At 44.1% G+C, this 18,746-nt stretch overlaps 2 protein-coding genes across 5 annotated transcripts; one reads left to right on the top strand and one right to left on the bottom strand.

Moving 5' to 3' along the window:
• Window positions 1–27: 27 nt before the first annotated feature.
• On the top strand, window positions 28–10,410 carry LOC119149653 (TATA-box binding protein). 3 transcript variants are annotated; one of them, XM_037391172.1, is made up of 8 exons: window positions 28–284; window positions 2,451–2,694; window positions 3,340–3,680; window positions 4,896–4,983; window positions 7,031–7,122; window positions 8,250–8,417; window positions 8,735–8,829; window positions 9,733–10,410. In XM_037391172.1, exons 2-8 carry the CDS (start codon window positions 2,641–2,643, stop codon window positions 9,810–9,812), a joined length of 918 nt encoding a protein of 305 aa, XP_037247069.1. In that variant the 5' UTR covers window positions 28–284; window positions 2,451–2,640; the 3' UTR covers window positions 9,813–10,410. The 3 variants fall into 3 exon arrangements, with proteins under 3 accessions (XP_037247069.1, XP_037247067.1, XP_037247068.1); XM_037391170.1 differs by lacking the exon at window positions 28–284 and adding an exon at window positions 773–854; XM_037391171.1 differs by lacking the exon at window positions 28–284 and adding an exon at window positions 1,164–1,420.
• A 2,298-nt stretch (window positions 10,411–12,708) lies between these two features.
• PDCD2 (programmed cell death 2) lies at window positions 12,709–18,732 on the bottom strand. Of its 2 annotated transcripts, XR_005104802.1 has the most exons (7): window positions 18,404–18,731; window positions 18,072–18,323; window positions 16,688–16,873; window positions 15,200–15,315; window positions 13,811–13,927; window positions 12,917–13,157; window positions 12,709–12,824 (listed from the first exon to the last, which is right to left on the bottom strand). XR_005104802.1 is itself a non-coding variant. In XM_037391169.1 (6 exons), the coding sequence occupies exons 1-6, from the start codon at window positions 18,702–18,704 to the stop codon at window positions 12,996–12,998; spliced, it is 1,134 nt and encodes a 377-aa protein (XP_037247066.1). In that variant the 5' UTR covers window positions 18,705–18,732; the 3' UTR covers window positions 12,847–12,995. The 2 variants fall into 2 exon arrangements, 1 of the variants encoding a protein (XP_037247066.1); XM_037391169.1 differs by lacking the exon at window positions 12,709–12,824 and having other exon boundaries at window positions 12,847–13,157; window positions 18,404–18,732.
• Window positions 18,733–18,746: the final 14 nt, after the last annotated feature.

Below are 18,746 nucleotides of genomic sequence, written 5' to 3'. Positions count from 1 at the left end.
TGCGCGGCTGCCTGTGGGCTCCCTGGGTGCCCTTGCCAGACTGGGCTTGGCGGGGTCCCCCGGGCAGGGCGCGCAGCAGCGGTTTTTGCCCGGTTCAAGCGCTGTCAGCCCCTATCTTCTGTAGAGAAAGCGAGCGGGTTGATAGCGGCTGCGGTGAGGTGACCCGAAGAGCCCCTTGTGTTTGGGCAGATAGGGAGCAGGGCAGCCCCTATGCGGGAAAAGGGGGGAGCACCTTGAGAAACATCGAGAAGAGGAAGGGTGAGGAAGCACCCAAGCTCCTCGAGGTGGGACATGGGGTGCAGTGCCAGGCACCGTGGGGCGAGTAGGAACAGGCGGGAAGGGCTGGGGTAGAACCACGGAGGTGCCAGGGCAGAAGCGCGGGGGAGGGAACAGCTGTGTCCTCTAGAGGAGCAGCGTGTCCCTCTGCCCAGGAGGAAAAGCTGCCGTTGCTGAAGTCTCTACGGCAGCTGTGCATAGACAGCGCTGAGAACCGCGAAGCCACGGCACTGCGGGGCGTGCGGCTCTGCGGCAATGAGTGAGGGGCAGCGCTTTGTGCAGCTACAAAATGGTGAACCACCGACTTCCAGAACAGGAGCCGGCGGTCAGGCCTGGCGCAGGAGCCACGCGTGCCGACGCTGAGCACTGCTGGAGGCCCACAACCCCTGCAAGGCGCCGGCCCACCCCGCTCCTCGGGCCGGAGGCGCTGCGGCCTGCCCTCGCCCTCACTGAAGATGGCGGCGGGGCGGGCGGTGTGGGCGCACGGCGGAAGTGACGTACTCGGGACGCGCCGGCGGCGCGGGGCGCAGCTTGGCTCCCGCGGGCGCTGTGCGGCGGGGTGGCGCCGGGAGCGGCAGGTACCGTCCGCGCCGCGCCCGCCTTCCCCCCCCGCCCCGCTTCTCCAAGGGGCCGCTGCCCGCCCCGCGGCCCGGCGAGGGGACGGCGGGTGCCAGCGCCTGCGGGGTCGCGATGGCGCGGGCCGGGCCTGGAGGGCGGGGGCGGGGCGGCGGGGAGGTGGCGGCCGCCCCCGCCTCGCGGGGCTCCGGCGCGCCGGGGGGGGGCGAGCGGCCGCCGTTGGCGGGACGAGAAGCCGGCAGAGCCTTGAGACGGAGGGCGGGCGGTGACGCGGCCGGGGCCGAGGCTGGGGCGGCCGGGGGCGGGTGGCGGGGGCCGCCTCAGGCCGAACCTGGCTCCTTCCGAGTGCTGCCGCGTCCCGAGGGAGAGACCCTGAGGGGACGCTCGGGGCCTTCTGCGGGACGGCCCTTGCCTCTGGGCCCGGGCCCCGCGCCGGAAGGGTCCCGGGCGCTGGCAGCGGGGATCCCGGAGCCACGGTGCGGTGGTCACACGATGGACCGCTGCGTAGGTGGGGTCCTGGCTGCGGGTCCTGGCACGGCTGCTGCCGGGCCTTTGAACAGCTGGGCTGGTGAGGAGCTGACTTGATTTCTTCTAGGGTGATGTTCAGGCTTCTAATTCACTCCTCTCTCCCACCTGTAAAACCTGGATGCTCTGTTTGATAACCTTCGGTGACAGTAAAGATGATAATATCTTGTGGTCACAGGGGAAAACGCATGCCATTTCATCTGCAGTATAAATATTCTTGTAATTCTGAGCAGTCATACCTTAAAAAAACAACAAAACTGCACACTGAATAGGCTCTCTTCAAATTTTGAGGTGGTCTGCCTCTGGCCTAAAAATGACCTTGATTATTTCTGGGTAATAGGTATCTAGTTAAGAAAAATAATTAATGGAAAAATATTTGATATCAAGCTGTAACATTTGAATTCTTCACTTGTGTTGTTTATTTCCGCAACATGGCAACAGACGTGTGGATGATTTTTTATTATTTTTTTTAAAACTATACATTTCACTGGTGTGCCTGAAATTGGCTTTCGCCTATTTCTTTTTTTCTCGTAAAGTGCATGTCATTGTTGTTTGAAATCTGTTAGTGCCTTATTTTATGGAAGGGGATGGAAGAAGCTTTCCTAGTTCCGATTTGACCAGCGATGCTTTTCCCACAGAAGAAAAGATACTTTCGGAAGCCCAAATGTTAGTCAGAAAGAGACTTAGAAGCAATGTGTCAGTAAGCTTTTTGGTTAGTAGTCAGGGGAATTAAATTCTAAAAAATCAGTTCTTTTCCAGCTAAAGAAAAGCTTGGAGTAGAATGAGCGTTAAGAGCTTGAGTTGTTTGTGTAGGAGGGTTCCGTTAGGCAGAAGCCTGCTCATGTGAGCCAGGTTACCTGCCAGAGACTTCAGCAGAAGCATGCTGCAACATTTCTGTCGAGTGTGCCTGAAAAAGGTTATTTTTATGGATTGTGCGTGTGTGCATGCATGTGTGTGCGAATGATATATTTATCTTTATGTGGGTGTCTCTTACCTAACTCAGCAGCTGATAGGTTTGGGTTTGGTTTTCTGTTTAGGTTATATTCTCAGGATACTACTTTTTCTCTTTTCAGGCTTTGATTAGCATTTTAGACTCATAACACACAGTTCTCTGGAGCTGATGTTTTCCTACCACTTTCAGCTTGGCTTAAAAAGCTAGTTTGCTGGAATGTTTTAAAGGGTTAAAAACCCTCTAGGATTCAAAGTTAATTTAAATTAATTGAAGGAAATACTTCTGGCCTCACCAAAGAAATAACTGGAATCATGGATCAGAACAACAGCTTGCCACCCTATGCTCAAGGCTTAGCCTCTCCTCAGGTAAGAACAAGTGATTGAATATGCAACTGATTGAATATGCAACTGTGATGTGAATTTCTTTGTCAAAGTGTTTTCCGTAACTTCAGCTTTTTGTTTTCGGATCTGAAGAACTCTGCTAGGTACTGAATAATACTAATATAAAGCAGTATTTTAAAACCATCAACTTGTCTATCTAGAGGTGTAAGAAATACACAGATATATGGGGTTCCTTTAAGTTGAAATATGACTGATGAGTTGGAAGTACTAATGTAATTTTGGTGATTGCCTTTTAAATTAACATACATAATGGACTGTTGCTGTGCTATGAATGAATTTGGTATGATGGCCACAGTCCTTGTTCAAACAATTGCAAGTTAAATTGTGGGTCAAAGTTGAGACATATGCGCAAAGTAGTGTGAGAAGCGTGTCAGCATCACTGGCTGGAGGTGAACAATGCTAGAACTGACAGATACCTAGAGGTAATATTTTAATCTGTAGAAGAAGTGCATTTCCAAGGATTTTCTGTTTTTAGCGAGTTACTACTATGTGCCTCAGGTTTGATAGGATCGGTTTACATTGATTTTTAGACTTCTGAAACCTTTTTCTCTTAAAACCAAAATGGAGTCAACATGATCTGTAGTTTCTGTTTCATGCTTTCTGTTGTAGGGTGCAATGACTCCAGGAATTCCAATTTTTAGCCCGATGATGCCGTATGGCACAGGACTGACACCACAGCCTGTCCAGAGCACCAACAGTCTGTCCATCCTAGAGGAACAGCAGCGGCAGCAGCAGCAGCAGCAGCAGCAGCAAGCAGTGCAGCAATCTACATCACAGCAAGCAACGCAAGGAACATCTGGTCAAACTCCCCAGCTCTTCCACTCACAGACTCTTACCACAGCCCCTTTACCGGGAACCACACCTCTGTACACCTCTCCAATGACTCCAATGACTCCCATAACTCCTGCAACACCAGCGTCGGAGAGCTCTGGGATAGTGCCACAGCTACAGTGAGTGTCCCATGTGTTAGTGCAGCGTGTCCTTTCTCAGATAGCCCTTTAAAGACTTAGGACCAAGGCCACATCAGAAATGGGAGTACTGCATTTTGGTGGGAAGGGAGATCGTGAGACTGTGTGGGTCTCTACCAACAATATGAGTAATTTTTGCTTCTATTTTTAGCTTAGCTTTGTTATTAAACCACTTAGTAATATAGTTTCTTAGTGATTTGTCAACTCTTGTCAAATCTTTTAAGCATACCAGTGGAGGTTGTTATGTATGTCTTCATTTAGCACCATTGTAACTTTTAACTCTATGCACTTTAGTTCCTCGTGCTTAGCTATAAAGTATTCTGATTGATAATTGGGTATTTCAGAACATGTATACCTAGAAAATTATTCTCATTTATAATTTACTGGATACTTGTGACCTGTTCACAGAAAAGCAAATAGCTGCACATCACTGTGCATAGAACTTTGTTAGTGAGATATTAAAGCAGAATACAGGAACTATCACAGCTGAAAGGGAATTAGAAGTGTAAAGGGGAAGAAACTAGTTGCTAGTCTAGGAGCTAGACCACAGTTCTACTTAGCATTCCATGTTCCCTTTTCTAGTTCATGGCTACAGCTGAGTTTGTTTAAGGGGGAAAAAAACCCTTAGAACTAGTTTTGGGGTTTGATATGGAAGTATTTTCACTGAGCTTTAGTTTTAAAGAGACTTTTACAGCAATTTATGGAAGGCACAGAGACAAATGGTTGAAAGAGTAGTTCCTCGTTTTTTTTTTTTTTGTTTGTTTTTTGTTTTTTTTTTTTCTTTCCATTGAGGACCTTTAGATTTCAGGGTCTTCCCAGAAAACAAGTTTCCAAAGATATTTTTGCTCTAGGAACTTCTCTTAAAACTTTCTAGAGACCTGCTATCCTGTCACCTGGCAATGGGTTTACCCCCTGGTTATTCCCACTTAGTCCTGCACCTCTTCTTCCTTCTTGAAGGGCACACCAACGAAAATTTGAGATGGTGTTATTGTTATTTCATCGTCTCCTGTTTCTAGCAGCTTTCCTGATTGTGGTGGGGGCTCTCAACATCAATAGGAAAGATGCTATTGAAACTTATTTGGAGAAACAAGTTTTAAAAAAAGTAAAAAAAATCAAATTAATCAAGCTTGCTGAAAATGAGGAAGACATATGCATTCTTTATCGGGTTTTTAATGTATGTCTCTGAACTGTCTTCAGGAATATTGTGTCCACGGTGAATCTTGGTTGCAAACTTGACCTAAAAACTATTGCGCTTCGTGCCCGAAATGCTGAATATAATCCCAAGGTAAGAGAAATGTATTGGAGTTCATCCTGTAACAGGTATGTTAAAGGCACGGGTTGTGGGTGTAGTTGGTAGATGGAAAACCTTCCTGCCATAGATGCAGTTTTATACTATAGTTAAAGAAATCCTTAATAAACTTAGACCATCCTGTCAAATTAGTAAAAAGTATTATTATACTGATGTAGTTGTGTTTTACACCAGGCTATAATTTGGTAGATTTAGAAAGAACACAGCATACTTAGGAACAGCCTAACCAACAGTGTAATACACTGGCCAAGTTTTTTGTTGTGAATCTGGCCTCTGCTACTATTCCTATGGGTGTTTCTTTGTAGTGCTCACAAAATTCGTTTCTTGTATTCCTGTGAAATGTCTGACGGCAAAGTCTTGTTCCCTGTCTCCCAACAAGGAGAAAGGAGGGAAGAATTCAATTCCTGGGCTCCTGCCAGAGCCACGGTTGTTCTGTATATGCATTGGCTTCCTCCACCTGGCTGCTCCCCTGGAATTCTTGTGGTCGCAGCACAGTCACTCATTTTGTACATTATCATCTGGCTTCCCCTCTGAGCGCTGTTCTTTCACGTTGTTCCCCAGTACTGCTGCTATCTCCTTGCTTCCAATGGCTGGATTTGGTGGAACAACAAAATGACAGTGATTTTTTTTTTTTTTGCATGTCAACTTCTAAGTTGCCTGCTGCTTCTAAATAGCGATTTGTTAAACTGTGGGATTTTTTTAGCCTGGGAAACTTTGAACAGCAGAGGACCTGGAGCACTGAATCAAGAAAATTATGTCTCTTTGTTTTTCTTTTGGGTGGCTTCTCTTGGAAACGTTACCTTTGCAGCCACAGTAGTTGGACACTTATTTCTAATAAAAGTTTACATGTTGTGTAGTTGAATTGACTTGTGTTTGAAAGGCTGCAGTTTTCCTGGGATGTGGTAGGTTTTTTGTTTTCCTATTTGGGACTTTGTGCAGTTTACCTGAACTCTGCTCTCAAGGATTAAAGCAGGCATGCAGGCATTTGTGATAAATAACTGTTACTGTAAGTTTACATCAGTGATGCTGTTACATAACTGCATGTGAGTAAGATACTAGTGCAGCAAAAATTTGAGCATGCCATGGTAACTCTTAAGGTAGGGGTAGGTGGCTGTGTAAAACAGAGTAATCAATACAAAATGCTGTTTTCCACAGCAGAGAGAAAGAAGGGTTATGTAACACACTCCTGACGTTTAGTCAGTACGTTCTGTCAAAAGTGTTGCTTGGCTGTATTATTTAAGCTGTATTTTGACAAATGTGCTGTTAGGTAATCACTCTACCACCTTGGTTTTGTCAGCAGAACAGACTGACAGAACAGAACTGTATGGGACTGCACAGTGAACTGGTCCAAGTTAAATACAACAGAGGAATAGGGGTCTGTCTGTGTGTCTGTATGCCCGCATCAGTTACCAGTTTCTCTTGCTTCAAAGAGTTTAAGAATATTTGGAAATGCAGGCAGAGATGTTACAGTACTTAGAATGAAAAGCCAAGGCTAACTGGGCTGCCTTGTTCAACCTACGAAGTTGAGGTGACTTATGTTTATACAGAACTTTGATCTCCAGCTGTTCTGTTTGCTGATAGGTATTCTAACGCTGTCCAGTTTTTTAAGACACAGAAACAAGAGATCATAAAATATTTGCAGAAGCCTTCCATCATCCTGCTTGTAACAGATCAAATTTCAAGACACGTGGAGGAATTTTTTTAATTATTTTTAAGATTGTCTCTCTTGCTCTGTTGCAAATGTTAGCATTATTTATATGTTGCATGTACAGTAATGAGAGATGAGCTTAGTAAAATAGGAATGCAATGGTAAATACTCTTTCTCTCTGACTACATCTCAGTGTGTCTTTGAAGCTACATACAATTTAAGCATTTCAAGTAAATTTTAACTGATCCATAATTATGTTTGAACTTAGTATTTCTTTGCGTTACAGGTTAACTTGCTACTTAGATTATGCAAATTTGGTTTTAACGTAATGATTACAGCAATGTATCACTAATAGTCTCAATGCTCACATTTCAGCGTTTCGCTGCTGTTATTATGAGAATAAGAGAACCACGTACTACTGCGCTTATATTCAGCTCTGGAAAAATGGTGTGCACAGGAGCAAAAAGGTACGTTTAGGCATTACAAGCAAACAATTCAGGCTGTCTTTTCTCTTGTACCACGATGCTTTAGAAGTACTATTATCTGTATGCAGTATTTGTATATATATATACACACCAGAGTTGTAGAGGTACAACTAAGCTTGCTCCCCAGTTATTTTAAATAGACTAATATACATTTCTACACAAAATGTCTTTTCATGACTGAAAGAGAAAACGGTAGTTCTGTTTCTGAAGCTCTTTCATACAGCCTGATAAACTAATTTGCGGAGGTTATTATATTCACTTTTTTGGCTTTACAGTTATCTTTTTTTTTTTTCTTAGTAATTTAAAAATTTCATTGACTAAGCGCCGGAACTGCTTAAACTGTAGGGGTGGTGGCAGAGGAAGGGTGATTTTATATTTGAACAGTTTCATTCATCACAGGCCAAGAGCTCCAAGTCTCTGTTCCCTGTAGTCTGATCTGTTCTTAACATGATCATTGAAGTGTAAGAATTGAAAAGTAAACATAAGCTTAACTGCAGTGGGCAGGAGAGAAATTCTGCTCTGAAGAAGTCTGCTAGGAATCCAGAAGGAATAAGCTAATGAGCAGATGAATGGATAGAGCCATACAGGAAATGCTTTCTCTACCTGGTGACATTTGAAGTTCAAGTTGTCTTACTCTGCATTAGGAGGAACCACATCCTCAGCCATTTACAAAACTGAAGCAAACTGAGTTCTGCAACAGTGTGCAGTTGTGCTCAGTCCGCGTTTGAATGCCTGGGCTGAATCAAACAGTGAATTTTGGCAGTTCACACATTTTTATAAAAATACACATTTTCTACCAGTAGTAGCTCAAAGTTGTTTTACACCAAAAACTTAAGTTACAGTTTTCACATGCCATTAGAGGGACCTGAGTTAATATTTTAAGTGTGTGAAATATGTGGATTTATAATTTACTGTTTTCTGCCTCATGAACAGTGAGTACAACATGAATTATTTTCAGGATCCTAGTACCAAAATTAGCATGCAAACCAGTGCTAGTTGTTAATTTTGGATGCAAAACTTCTTCCCCCCCCCAGCTATGTATATGTGGCTTAATGCCATTTTCCTCAGTTAAGTATTACTGAAGCAATAATATCTTTTTCTCACTTCAGTGAGGAGCAATCCAGACTGGCAGCGAGGAAGTATGCAAGAGTTGTTCAGAAACTGGGTTTTCCTGCAAAATTTTTGGATTTTAAAATTCAGAACATGGTGGGCAGCTGTGATGTGAAATTTCCCATCAGATTAGAAGGATTGGTACTCACACACCAGCAGTTCAGCAGGTAAAAAAAAAAAAAACAAAACAAAACACTTGCTTATGTTTCATTCTTGCTACATATTGACTAGCTTAGACAGTGACATCTGTTCAAATTATTCCCTTGCACCAGAAGGAAAACTGCACTTTGTTCCCATTGCTGCACTGCCTTGGGTGTAACTGAGATTGCCCAATATGAACCCATCAGAATCATCTTCCCTGCTACTCTCTCCAAGTTTCAGCCAAGTGTACATCTGCTCTGCCCATTCCTGCAGTCCTGCAGATGAAAGACTGGAACATGTGTCTGCAAGCATGCTTAAACACTGTCACTCTCTTTTCTTACAGCTACGAGCCAGAATTGTTTCCTGGCTTGATCTACAGAATGATCAAGCCAAGAATTGTTCTGCTTATTTTTGTTTCTGGAAAAGTGGTTTTAACTGGTAAGTGAAGACACTATCTTACACCAACAGGTTAGACTTAGACTGCATTACAGAGAACACACAATGATACCAGAGGTACGTAAGCTGCTAGGAACTCTTTGAGAGATGAGATCCCGGTACTGACTAAAATCCCAGTACTGACTAAAAACAGTACAGTATTCTGTGGATGAGTGCACAAAGCAAACCACAAATTTGGCTAAATCCATGTAAGCAATGAACGTGAATCCTAATCAAGTATGCAGGTCCCCAAAAAGCTGTAAGAGCGCAGGTAATGTTTCTGGGGAAAGCTGAGTGTTTCTGTGGGCTGGGTGCGCGTGACTGAGCTAACTTCTTTGACAGCTTGGCTGGAGGCTGCTGCCATTCTCCTTTGGTAGAGCAGCCAAAGAAGGAGAGATACCCAAGCTCTAGGACCTCCTTAACCTCAGGCACTCCACCTACACCTTTCCTTTTCCCCTCCTGCGAGTCTTACTGTGGAGGAAAAAAAACCCCACAAGACTCACAGACAAAAGGAGGAGCATGTCCCTGCAGTCTGGTGGGTGGCAGGGCTCTGCAGCAGTCTCATTGCCAGACCTTGCTCCCCCAGATTTTCACACTCTCAAAAAACTCTCCCCCAGTTAGGCCTTTCTGCAGAAACAGCCTGTGGAGCTGTGCTTTGTAGTTGGGTTTCCTGCAGAAATTATGTATAGAAAAACCCCATAAGCACAAAGATGCTAATCAAAGTTTTACCCGTTACCAGAATAAACAGCGAGAAGGCTAGTAATGTATGCTGTATATGAAATGTGTATTTAAAAAAAAAATCTTAAAAATAGGGATCTATGAATACACATAGGTTTTATACAGTTGCATTCAAATAAACCTTCTAAAAGCTAAAATTATTTGGTGAAAGGTACCCTCCTTTTCCAGGTGCTAAAGTACGAGCAGAAATCTATGAAGCATTTGAAAACATCTATCCTATTTTAAAGGGATTCAGAAAGACAACGTAACAGTTTCTACATCTTTTAGAGAAATCAGGGGTATATTTTCAAAGGTATTGTGTATGGCACAGCAGTAACAAGAGATGGACTTCAGTGAAACTGCAACACCAGGACTTGGACTATTTCCCAGTTAGTGCCTACTTCCCTGATGCTCAAGGGGAACCGTATTCTTGATTATATCTACTGAGTTACTGTGACTTGCTTTACTGGGCTGTTCCTGGAGCAGTCCCTCCAAGTTTTATTTATATTCTAGCTTTTAAATAGTTTTAATGCCAGTTCTATTGATAGAAGATCTGTAAGTTGGTTTAAAAGACAACTGCAACTGTGTCACTCAGTGTATAAACCACTTAAATTGCCATGTATATATGTTTTAACTTCCTTCCATAAGACCATGGTTTTTATAATTTTCAGAACTTAAGCTTTTAGATTTTTTTCAATTTGAAATTTCTTTGGTGCCAGACACATTCCCTCTTTCCAGTATTAAGCAAGACAGAATAAATTTATTCTAATGAAAATGGCTCACTGTACATATATATATATAATATATACCTTCCTTCTCTTTCTTCCTTCAGCGCCACATGTACAATAAACCCTGTTTATACAATTATGGGAACTGTCTTAATGAATTTTAAAATTACCCAGTTGATAAGAGTGAACTACATTGAAAACTTTTTTTAGTTTAATCCGAGTTTTTCAATAGCACATGCACTACTACAAGCAATTTGTCATTTATCAGAGAATCCTAACAGTGCTCTGGCTTGCTTACCAGCACTCATATCCCTGGCAACATCTAGCTTGAATATTTCTAGTATGTTAAGACTAGATGGATGACCAGTTAAAGAGGTTTGTGTTCAAGTATGTGTTGCCTTATGTTCAGCAGGTGGGATTTATGCAAGTCCTAAATAGCTACACTTGGCCGAATTAGAACAAAAAAGATCCCTGCTTAGCTTTTAGAATTTCTTTAACTACTACTTTTGTATTTTACCAACTATAACAGTCTCACTATATTAGTGTTCCTCTAGAATGTCAAAGCCCTCCCAATTGCAGTCAGTATGTACATAATCTTCCCTCTGAACTGTGCTTGAAGCTTAATGGGCTGAGAACTAAAAATAAACTTCTTTTCCTCAAGTAAGTTTCCAGTAATAGTAACCTCCTTTCTCTGACTTGCACGTTCTTTCAAACAGCTTTTATCTAAAACTAACCCAATGTAACCAGAGTCTCTTTATTTACTAAGTTGGCGTTTCATTCCAGCCAAAATGAAGTTTTGTCTCAGCCTTGCTGCTGCTCTGTGGTGTACGAAGACACGGACTCTGGTTGTGGTGCAACCAGAGACACTTCATGGTACAGAGAAGGTCATATTTATATCTCTGAGCCTGGATACAAATTCCAGATGTACGGACCACCAGGCTCAGGGCAGAAACCATTCATGCAGTTACACAGCTATATATCACTACAAGCATGCAAACACCTTTTGGCTACTAGATAACCACATTTATCTTTCTTGCTTTCCTTCACAATACCCAGTTGTTCTCTTATCTCCTGTCAGATCAAGACATTCTCTATCCTCTCATACATCTTATCTCCCACCAGTAATGGTCAGACATTCTTCATACTCCTGTCATACATCTCTCTTCTCTACCCTCCTCAGACATTTTCCATCCTCCTCTCCCACACTGCTGTTAACAAATCCTGAGCAACCTTAATCTTTAGTCTTCTCTACTCCCCCTCTAGTGGCGTACACCAGCCTTTCTCCAAGCATTTTAATAATTGGTTTCATGGATCTTACCAGAAAGCTGCTGGTTTAATAATGTAGCTTTGCCAGGGTAAGTTCAGGATACCCAAACACTGCAACGCCCCCAGTGCCACGCCACTGTCTGCCATGAAACAGCGAACATTCCTCATTGCTCTTGAACGTAACTGTATGTCGATACTTTTGCAGGACCCTGAACCAGCTTACCTGCAAAATTCTTAACTCTGCAAGAAAACTTGGAGCCTTAAGTAACTGTGGAATGGTTTTCAACAAAATCATTCAGGCTGTACTATAGTGACTCAAGATACTGTTGGCTGTTCCGTGACATATACCAAAGCTTAAAGCTACCCTTTTAGAAATTATGTGATGACAAAAGTTTATAGGCGAAGCATTCCCTGCCTGCTCAGCGGAGTATGTCCAACATAATAACATACATAAATAGAAAAAACCACCAACAGTGGGCCTAGGGCTTTCATAAAATCGCCTTCAGAATCACCGGCAAGCAGATGTGAATGGTTTGAGCAGGATAAGGCAATATGAAACAATTTCATACCGAGAGAGAAAAAGCCTTACCTTTTCTGCAAACGTAGCTACAGCCAGAGGAGCAGTTAAGCAACTACTGAAGTTAATCCAGCATTATGGTTTCACTTTTCTCAGCTATATGCCACTCCAATACCAGAAGAATGTCTGCAGAGGGTACTTAGATGGCAGACTTAAGGTACAATTCAGCTTGAAAATCTGCTGCTACAAGACAAATATGTTCTGCTATGGCTGGCTTTGTTCAAACTGCTTCTGCACCCGACAGTCCTATGCAGAAACAGTTCAACTCAGTTATCTGAGTTTTATCTGATTTTATCTGACTTGACATTATTAATTTTTGTGCATTTTATCTTGAATAATCACTTCATCAGAACATGTAAGAACTGCCGAGTTAGATTCAGTGTACTTTTTGAGAAAGAAGTGGATTTAAGTTCCACAGTGAAGCACTACACAGCTTTGTCTTGGCTGACTTCTGTACACCTCCTGAGCATAAGCACTCAAGTGATCTTACAGTAGTCTGCTTTTCTCTGTGAATTAATGTCAATTTTTAGTAGCACAATGAAAATCCTGACAGACAACAATCTAAGTTCTTGAAGTTCAGTCGCCAACCAAAGATACTTTGACCAATCCAAAAATATTTCATCTTTATTTAAACATTCAGAACTGAGATATGAAGTGAAATTAACTGAACAAAAGCATCTGGCTTCGTTGACAGGTTGAAGTAAAAGCTCCTGTGGAGGATAAGACAGAGGCTGTCAAGGTCTACTTTTAATTTTATTGTTATTACAACATACACAGTTATCAGTGACTCTAGTTCAATTACCTGTTTGCAAAGTGCAGAGATGCACTGAAACAAGGCACGTATTCTGTTTAGATGATGCAACGTAGTAACTCAAGGGACCTTAGATAGAGCCTGCAGAGAAGTCTTGTTTCCATATGAACTCTTCCAGGTATTCACTTCCCTCACCACAGTTGTCAGCACAGGTGTACACCACTAGTGTTCCCCAGTCAATGCTCTCTCCAAGGCTGTCAACCTGAAGGTGGTTCAGGAGCTGTGGCATAATCTTGAAGGAAAAACAAAGGTTTAGAGGCAGGCCATAGCGCTCTACCCTTTCCCTGTGTCTCTTCCCAAAGATGGGTCCTGCATTCATTTATGTTCTCTTACACCAACATCCATCAAAGATAGTAAGTAACACAGCAGCTCAAAGAAAACAAATTTTGAATTCTCAAAGCAATGTAGTAGACGCATAGGGAACCAGACTTTTACACATTTGTAAACCACCTTCCATTTGAAATTACCTTCATAGCTATGTTTTGCCTTTGCATGACATTGTGTTCACCATACATATGCTTCTACCACTAAAAATTCTACAGCTCAGTACTTCCAGCCAGAGGTATTACCAATGCACATTTCAAAGGCTTACCTTTTTAAAAATAGATAGTACCAGACTCCTATTACTTAAGAGGTGGTTCTGTATTCACAAGTGCACCATTTTATGGAAGGTGCAAATTACAAGATGGGAACTTACCTTCTCTGTGTGAAAGTCTGCTAGGAAAAAGCAGTTACAGTAGTAAATAAGGGCTCAGTACAATTTAGCATAGTTAAGTTTGTAGTGACCTGTAGCACCTACCTTGCTGTAATGACAAGCCAACACCTATACAGTTAGATCCCATTAAGTCTGAACTACATTACCTGTATTTAAATGAATTTACATACCTGGAATTCAAAAACCCTTTTGGCACCACATAAACAATCTGGGATATCTTTTTCTTCAGGAATATTTTCACCTGATACCCAGACTGGGCCTTCTCCTCCTCTGCAGTATCTTATAATCTGAAATAGAGCAGAAGTTTAAGTTTGCAAGACTGTCTTTTCATCTTGGTATAAAATTGGTATTTACTGACACAGACAAAGCTGTAAGACAGTACACAGGAAAAGGTCAGTTCCTGTAAGTAATACCCATGGCAAAGTCTATCAGTTGCAAATCACAGGTTTTATTAACTATTTGAGTCGTGCAAGTATTCATACAGCATTTTTCCAATGATTCAGGAATAAACTGCAATGACTTCTATTTCTCTAATTAAGGGATCCAGAAATGCAAGGTCATGTATTTTATAGTCTTGAGATGGAAGAAGAACAGATTGATAATTAGCACATAGAAGTGTATAAAAAAGTCAGGAATGCAACCCTGCTCTTTCTGTTTGCTGTTCTGCATCTAAATGTAAGAGGACTGCCCCAACATCCAAGCAGGAGGTATTTTCAGACACTCATATCCTTTGTTGTTCTGTTACTATCTAAAATATTTACATAGCAAATCAGGCATTATCAACAAAAGGACACTTGTGCAGATCAGTCAGCATGGGGATGGTCAGAGAGAGAGAGGTGATGAACCCACCCAGGGAGGGAACAGACTCCAGGTCTCCTTTCTAGGTATGCACCTTAACCCCTCAGCTACCAGGTAAAACATGGAGAGAATTCCTTCTTCCTCCACCCACCTTCATGGATTTTGGCCTATGTTTCTTCTGAATGGAACAAGGAACCATGCTTTTGTTTTACAAGGTGGCTTTTTCAGCCTCTTGTGTTAGCAAGAAATAGCACAGGGAGAGATTTGTTTTAAATAGTTGAAATTTTAAAGCCATCACTAATTTTTTCAACCTTAAAGAAAAAGCAAGCCAAACCAACCCCTGCCATGCAGCTGGTGACAGTGACAGAGCTCCTCTCTGCAGTTTTGGTTCTGCTGAGAAGGAGAGCCAACAGGGCCAAAGGTTGAGGAAGAGTGCAATGGTTCACCATGTCCTTTGGTAAAACCACTAGAGAGAATGGCCAGTCCTTCCCTCCACCATGTCGGCTTCAGTCTCTCCGTGTCTTTTCACCTTGACCACCTTCTGTCTGGGACAGATAAGCAGGTGTCCTAAATTCTTACTACAGCATGAATCAAGTTCCACACAAAAGGAAGGGTATGTTGGTCAAGGTGTGTAGAGGATGAGGAGGCATCCCCATTGCCATTTCTAACCGTAGGTATATAAAAGGCAGTGAAATATTTTGCAGGTGCAGCAGGATGCTGTGCCAGAACCTCTAAGTTCTAAGGATGCCCCATCTTCTGACCTGTTCTGGTTCAGCAGCTACTCGTTCTTTAAACATTCGGAAGATCTTGTCTTCTTCAGTCTCCTGTTTTGCCATCGCTTCCAATGTCTCTTCATCCAAGGACTGAAATGCTTCACCTAAGAAAAATAAAAAAAAACCCTAAAGGTTACAGGCTAATGCAAGACAGTCAAAAATAAAAAACAATATTGCACCTGTAAGTGCATTTTGCTGTCAAGAATTATTCCTGGCACACATCACTCTAAAACTTCTTTTTGTGACATACTAAAATTCAGTCACACACAGATCCATTTACTAGTTTGAGTTGAATTTATACATAGATGTTAGTACTGGAATGCTGGAAATAAGTTAATAAAGTTTATGGCTCCCAGCTGGTATCACTGAGAATTCTGATCCTTCAGAACGTGACATCTGGAAAAGGCCACTCGTGCCATGCACGTGCCAGACCTTAAGTTTCTAGCACTGAAAAGTGCATCTGTTACATTCCAATGTTCACATTGACATGGGGCACTGAGCAGACTCGAGACAGCTTTAGACCACAGTAAGGGACAGCTGGAAACTCAGCAGCCTTCCCTGCTAACACCACAAACTCTCCAGCCTGGGTGTGTTCAGAGCTGGCGTGGTAAACTGCAAACACACCATGAATTAGCAGGAGGAAAGCGGCCTGCACTTCAGCTGCATAATTCAAGGTCAATTAAAATAGTCTCAGAACAGTTTTCTTCTAGCACAGACAAGGAGATTTTGTTAAGTATCTTCCATAAACTAAGACAAACTGAACCAAGTCAAGCCAAGAACATCTAACTCAATCTCCTGATTCCAACAGCATCCAGCAGCAGGTGCTCAGGGCCCTGCTTTTCCCACTTGAGTTGTTCCTTACCTGCAGGAAGCACACAGGGACACAGCTCAATGCCCAGCTACCTGCAGCTTCACTGTGGGAGAGGAGGATAGAATGTCTGAAGAGACATGTATGAGGGGAGGACAGAGAATGTCTGATCTGACAGGAGATGAGAAAACAACTGGGTATTGTGAAGGAAAGTGAGAAAGATAAACGTGGTTATCTAGTAGCCAAAAGGTAGTGATTGTAGTGATATATAGCTGTGTAACTGCATGAATGATTTCTGCCCTGAGCCTGGTGGTCCGTACATCTGGAATTTGTATCCAGGCTCAGAGATATAAATATGACCTTCTCTGTACCATGAAGTGTCTCTGGTTGCACCACAACCAGAGTCCGTGTCTTCGTACACCACAGAGCAGCAGCAACAGCCGCTTCAACAGTTCCTGAGATTGGGGCTTAGTAAGTCTCTCCCCTAAAAGTGACTTCCATTATGGGACGTCTGCAAAAAACTTGCATCAACAAATGACTGTAGATTTAGCCTTTTGTCACCAGGAGTTTACAATGAACGCTTTAAAAATCACAGTATTTTAAAAATGTGATACTGGCTTCATTAGGAAGAATTAGAGACGTACACGTTTACAAAATTACATTCTTACCTGCACTGCCTGTAGCTCTGAGTTCCTCTTGTTCTTTTGGGTCCTTTGATGTATCTACAGTTTCTTCACCATCATCAGAATCCACACTGCCATCAGCAGGAAATTCTGGTTCCTCAGGTTCTATCAAAATTTCATATTCTGGAAATAGGAATTCATTATGCTCTGGAATTGCACTCTCCGAGTCATCTACAAAAGATAAAACAGATTCCACTTCACAACGTCAACTCATACTTTGCATCACTCTCCACAAAAGCTACATAGGAAAAATATAGCACAAACATTGCATGAGCGAGAACAATTTACATCACTGCTGGGCCTGATTTAAAGGCAAGAAACATTTTATATTAGGGACAGTAGGAAAACTACAACAGGTGACATGTTGCTTTGAATCTCTGTAAATCCAAGGTCTACAGAAGACAGACTAAACAGTCTTTTGTTTAAATGCAGCTACATTTTAAAAACCAAAACCTGCAGTGTGACAGCTCTGCACACAGCTCATTCTAACCAGCACATGCACACAAATTAAGTGTGTATCGGGTGCCCTGAGACTGCACCAGTTTTCTTACTTTTCCATTACATATTGTGAGTAGGCAGCTTCCACAAACGCATCAAGTATATCTTCCGTAACAACAGTACTAATTATGTGCAGGTTTCTGCTGTATCAATTAAATGTTTTAAATGCCTGACCCATAACTTGACTTGAACAAATCGGCTTTTTATTCTGCTTACTTCCACTTCCTACGAAGTTTTTGGGACTAGTATCCCACAATGTATGATCGGTGATACATCGCATGCACCAAGCTTCATTGCCCCATTGTTAATGGGATGCTTCTGCAGCCTAAAAAAATATTTTAAATACTCTGTACTTGTCTCTTCAAAAACCAGCAAACAAGCAAACATATGGATGAGACAGGAGGGCAGGGTAGAGGATGGGTTAAGAAAAGGGTCCCTAAACCAGCACCCTCATGGACACTCCTCTTTTCACCTACTGATGTGATTCTGTGAAGGCACCCCCTCTGCATGTTCCTTTACAATTTACAAATAAGCCGTCTCTAAAAGTAGCCTGCAAAGGGAAAAAAATTGGTCTAAATCCTTTCACTTTTTTATGACATAGGGCAAGAGATCAAAGGTGCGCCTTAAATTAACCTTCCACGAACAAAAAAGGTCCCACGTTCTTATGTCTCATTAACGCTGAAGGGGATGAAAAGCACCTGAAAGAAGTGCTGGTGGTTTCCTGACAAACCCTGAAGGACGCGAGAGCCCTGGCCACCTTTTCCCGCCCTCGGCAGGCCCTCACCGCCTGCCACCACAGCGCGCCCCGCGCCTCAGGCGCGACGGACCCACGGCGGGCCCGCAGCGCGACCCCGGCCCGGCCGCGACTCACCTCCGGCGGCCAGCTGCCCGCAGACCCGCCGGTGCCCCTGCCGCCAGTCCAGCGCCTGGTGCTCGGGGCCGCAGTAGGCGGCGCGTCGGCAGCGCCCGCAGGCGCGGGGCCCCAGGCAGCCGCAGACGCGGCAGAGCGCGGCGCCGCAGCCGAGCCGGCGGGGGAGCGCGGCGGCGGGGCCCGGCGGCGGCTCCTCGGGGGGCGGCTCCTCGGGGTAGGTGTCGTTCCGCCGCGGCAGCTGGTTCCGGAACACTGCGGGGCGAGAGGCGGCGCTCAGCGGGGCGGCCGCCGGCGGCCGCAGCCCGCTCCTGCCCCCCCGCCCCCCGCCTCACCGCAGAGGGGCCCCCGCGGACCCGGCAGGCGGTAGCAGGCGGCGTCGCGGCAGGCGAAGACGAAGAGGGTGCGGTGGAAGGCGTCGGGGCGGTGGGGCAGCGGCGCGTACAGCTGCAGCAGGAAGGCGCAGGGCTGCTGGCAGCGGCCGCAGCGCAGGGTGGCGGGGCCCGGCAGCCCGGCCTCGCCCAGCCACGCCGGCCGCCCCCCGACCTTGCTGGGGAAGTAGGCGCTGCGCAGCCGCCAGGCGCTGTCGGGCCCCGCCGCCTCGGCGAAGCCCAGCTCCACGCCGCGCTCCGCCATGTTGCCGGCGGAAAGAGGCTCCCGCCGCGCGCCGGAAGCGCC

This window comes from Falco rusticolus, chromosome 6 (assembly GCF_015220075.1).
Source record: "Falco rusticolus isolate bFalRus1 chromosome 6, bFalRus1.pri, whole genome shotgun sequence".
In the NCBI taxonomy this organism is placed as follows: Eukaryota; Metazoa; Chordata; class Aves; order Falconiformes; family Falconidae; genus Falco; species Falco rusticolus.
Note: the sequence above shows the minus strand (reverse complement) of the source record. Positions and strands in the feature narration are given on the sequence as shown.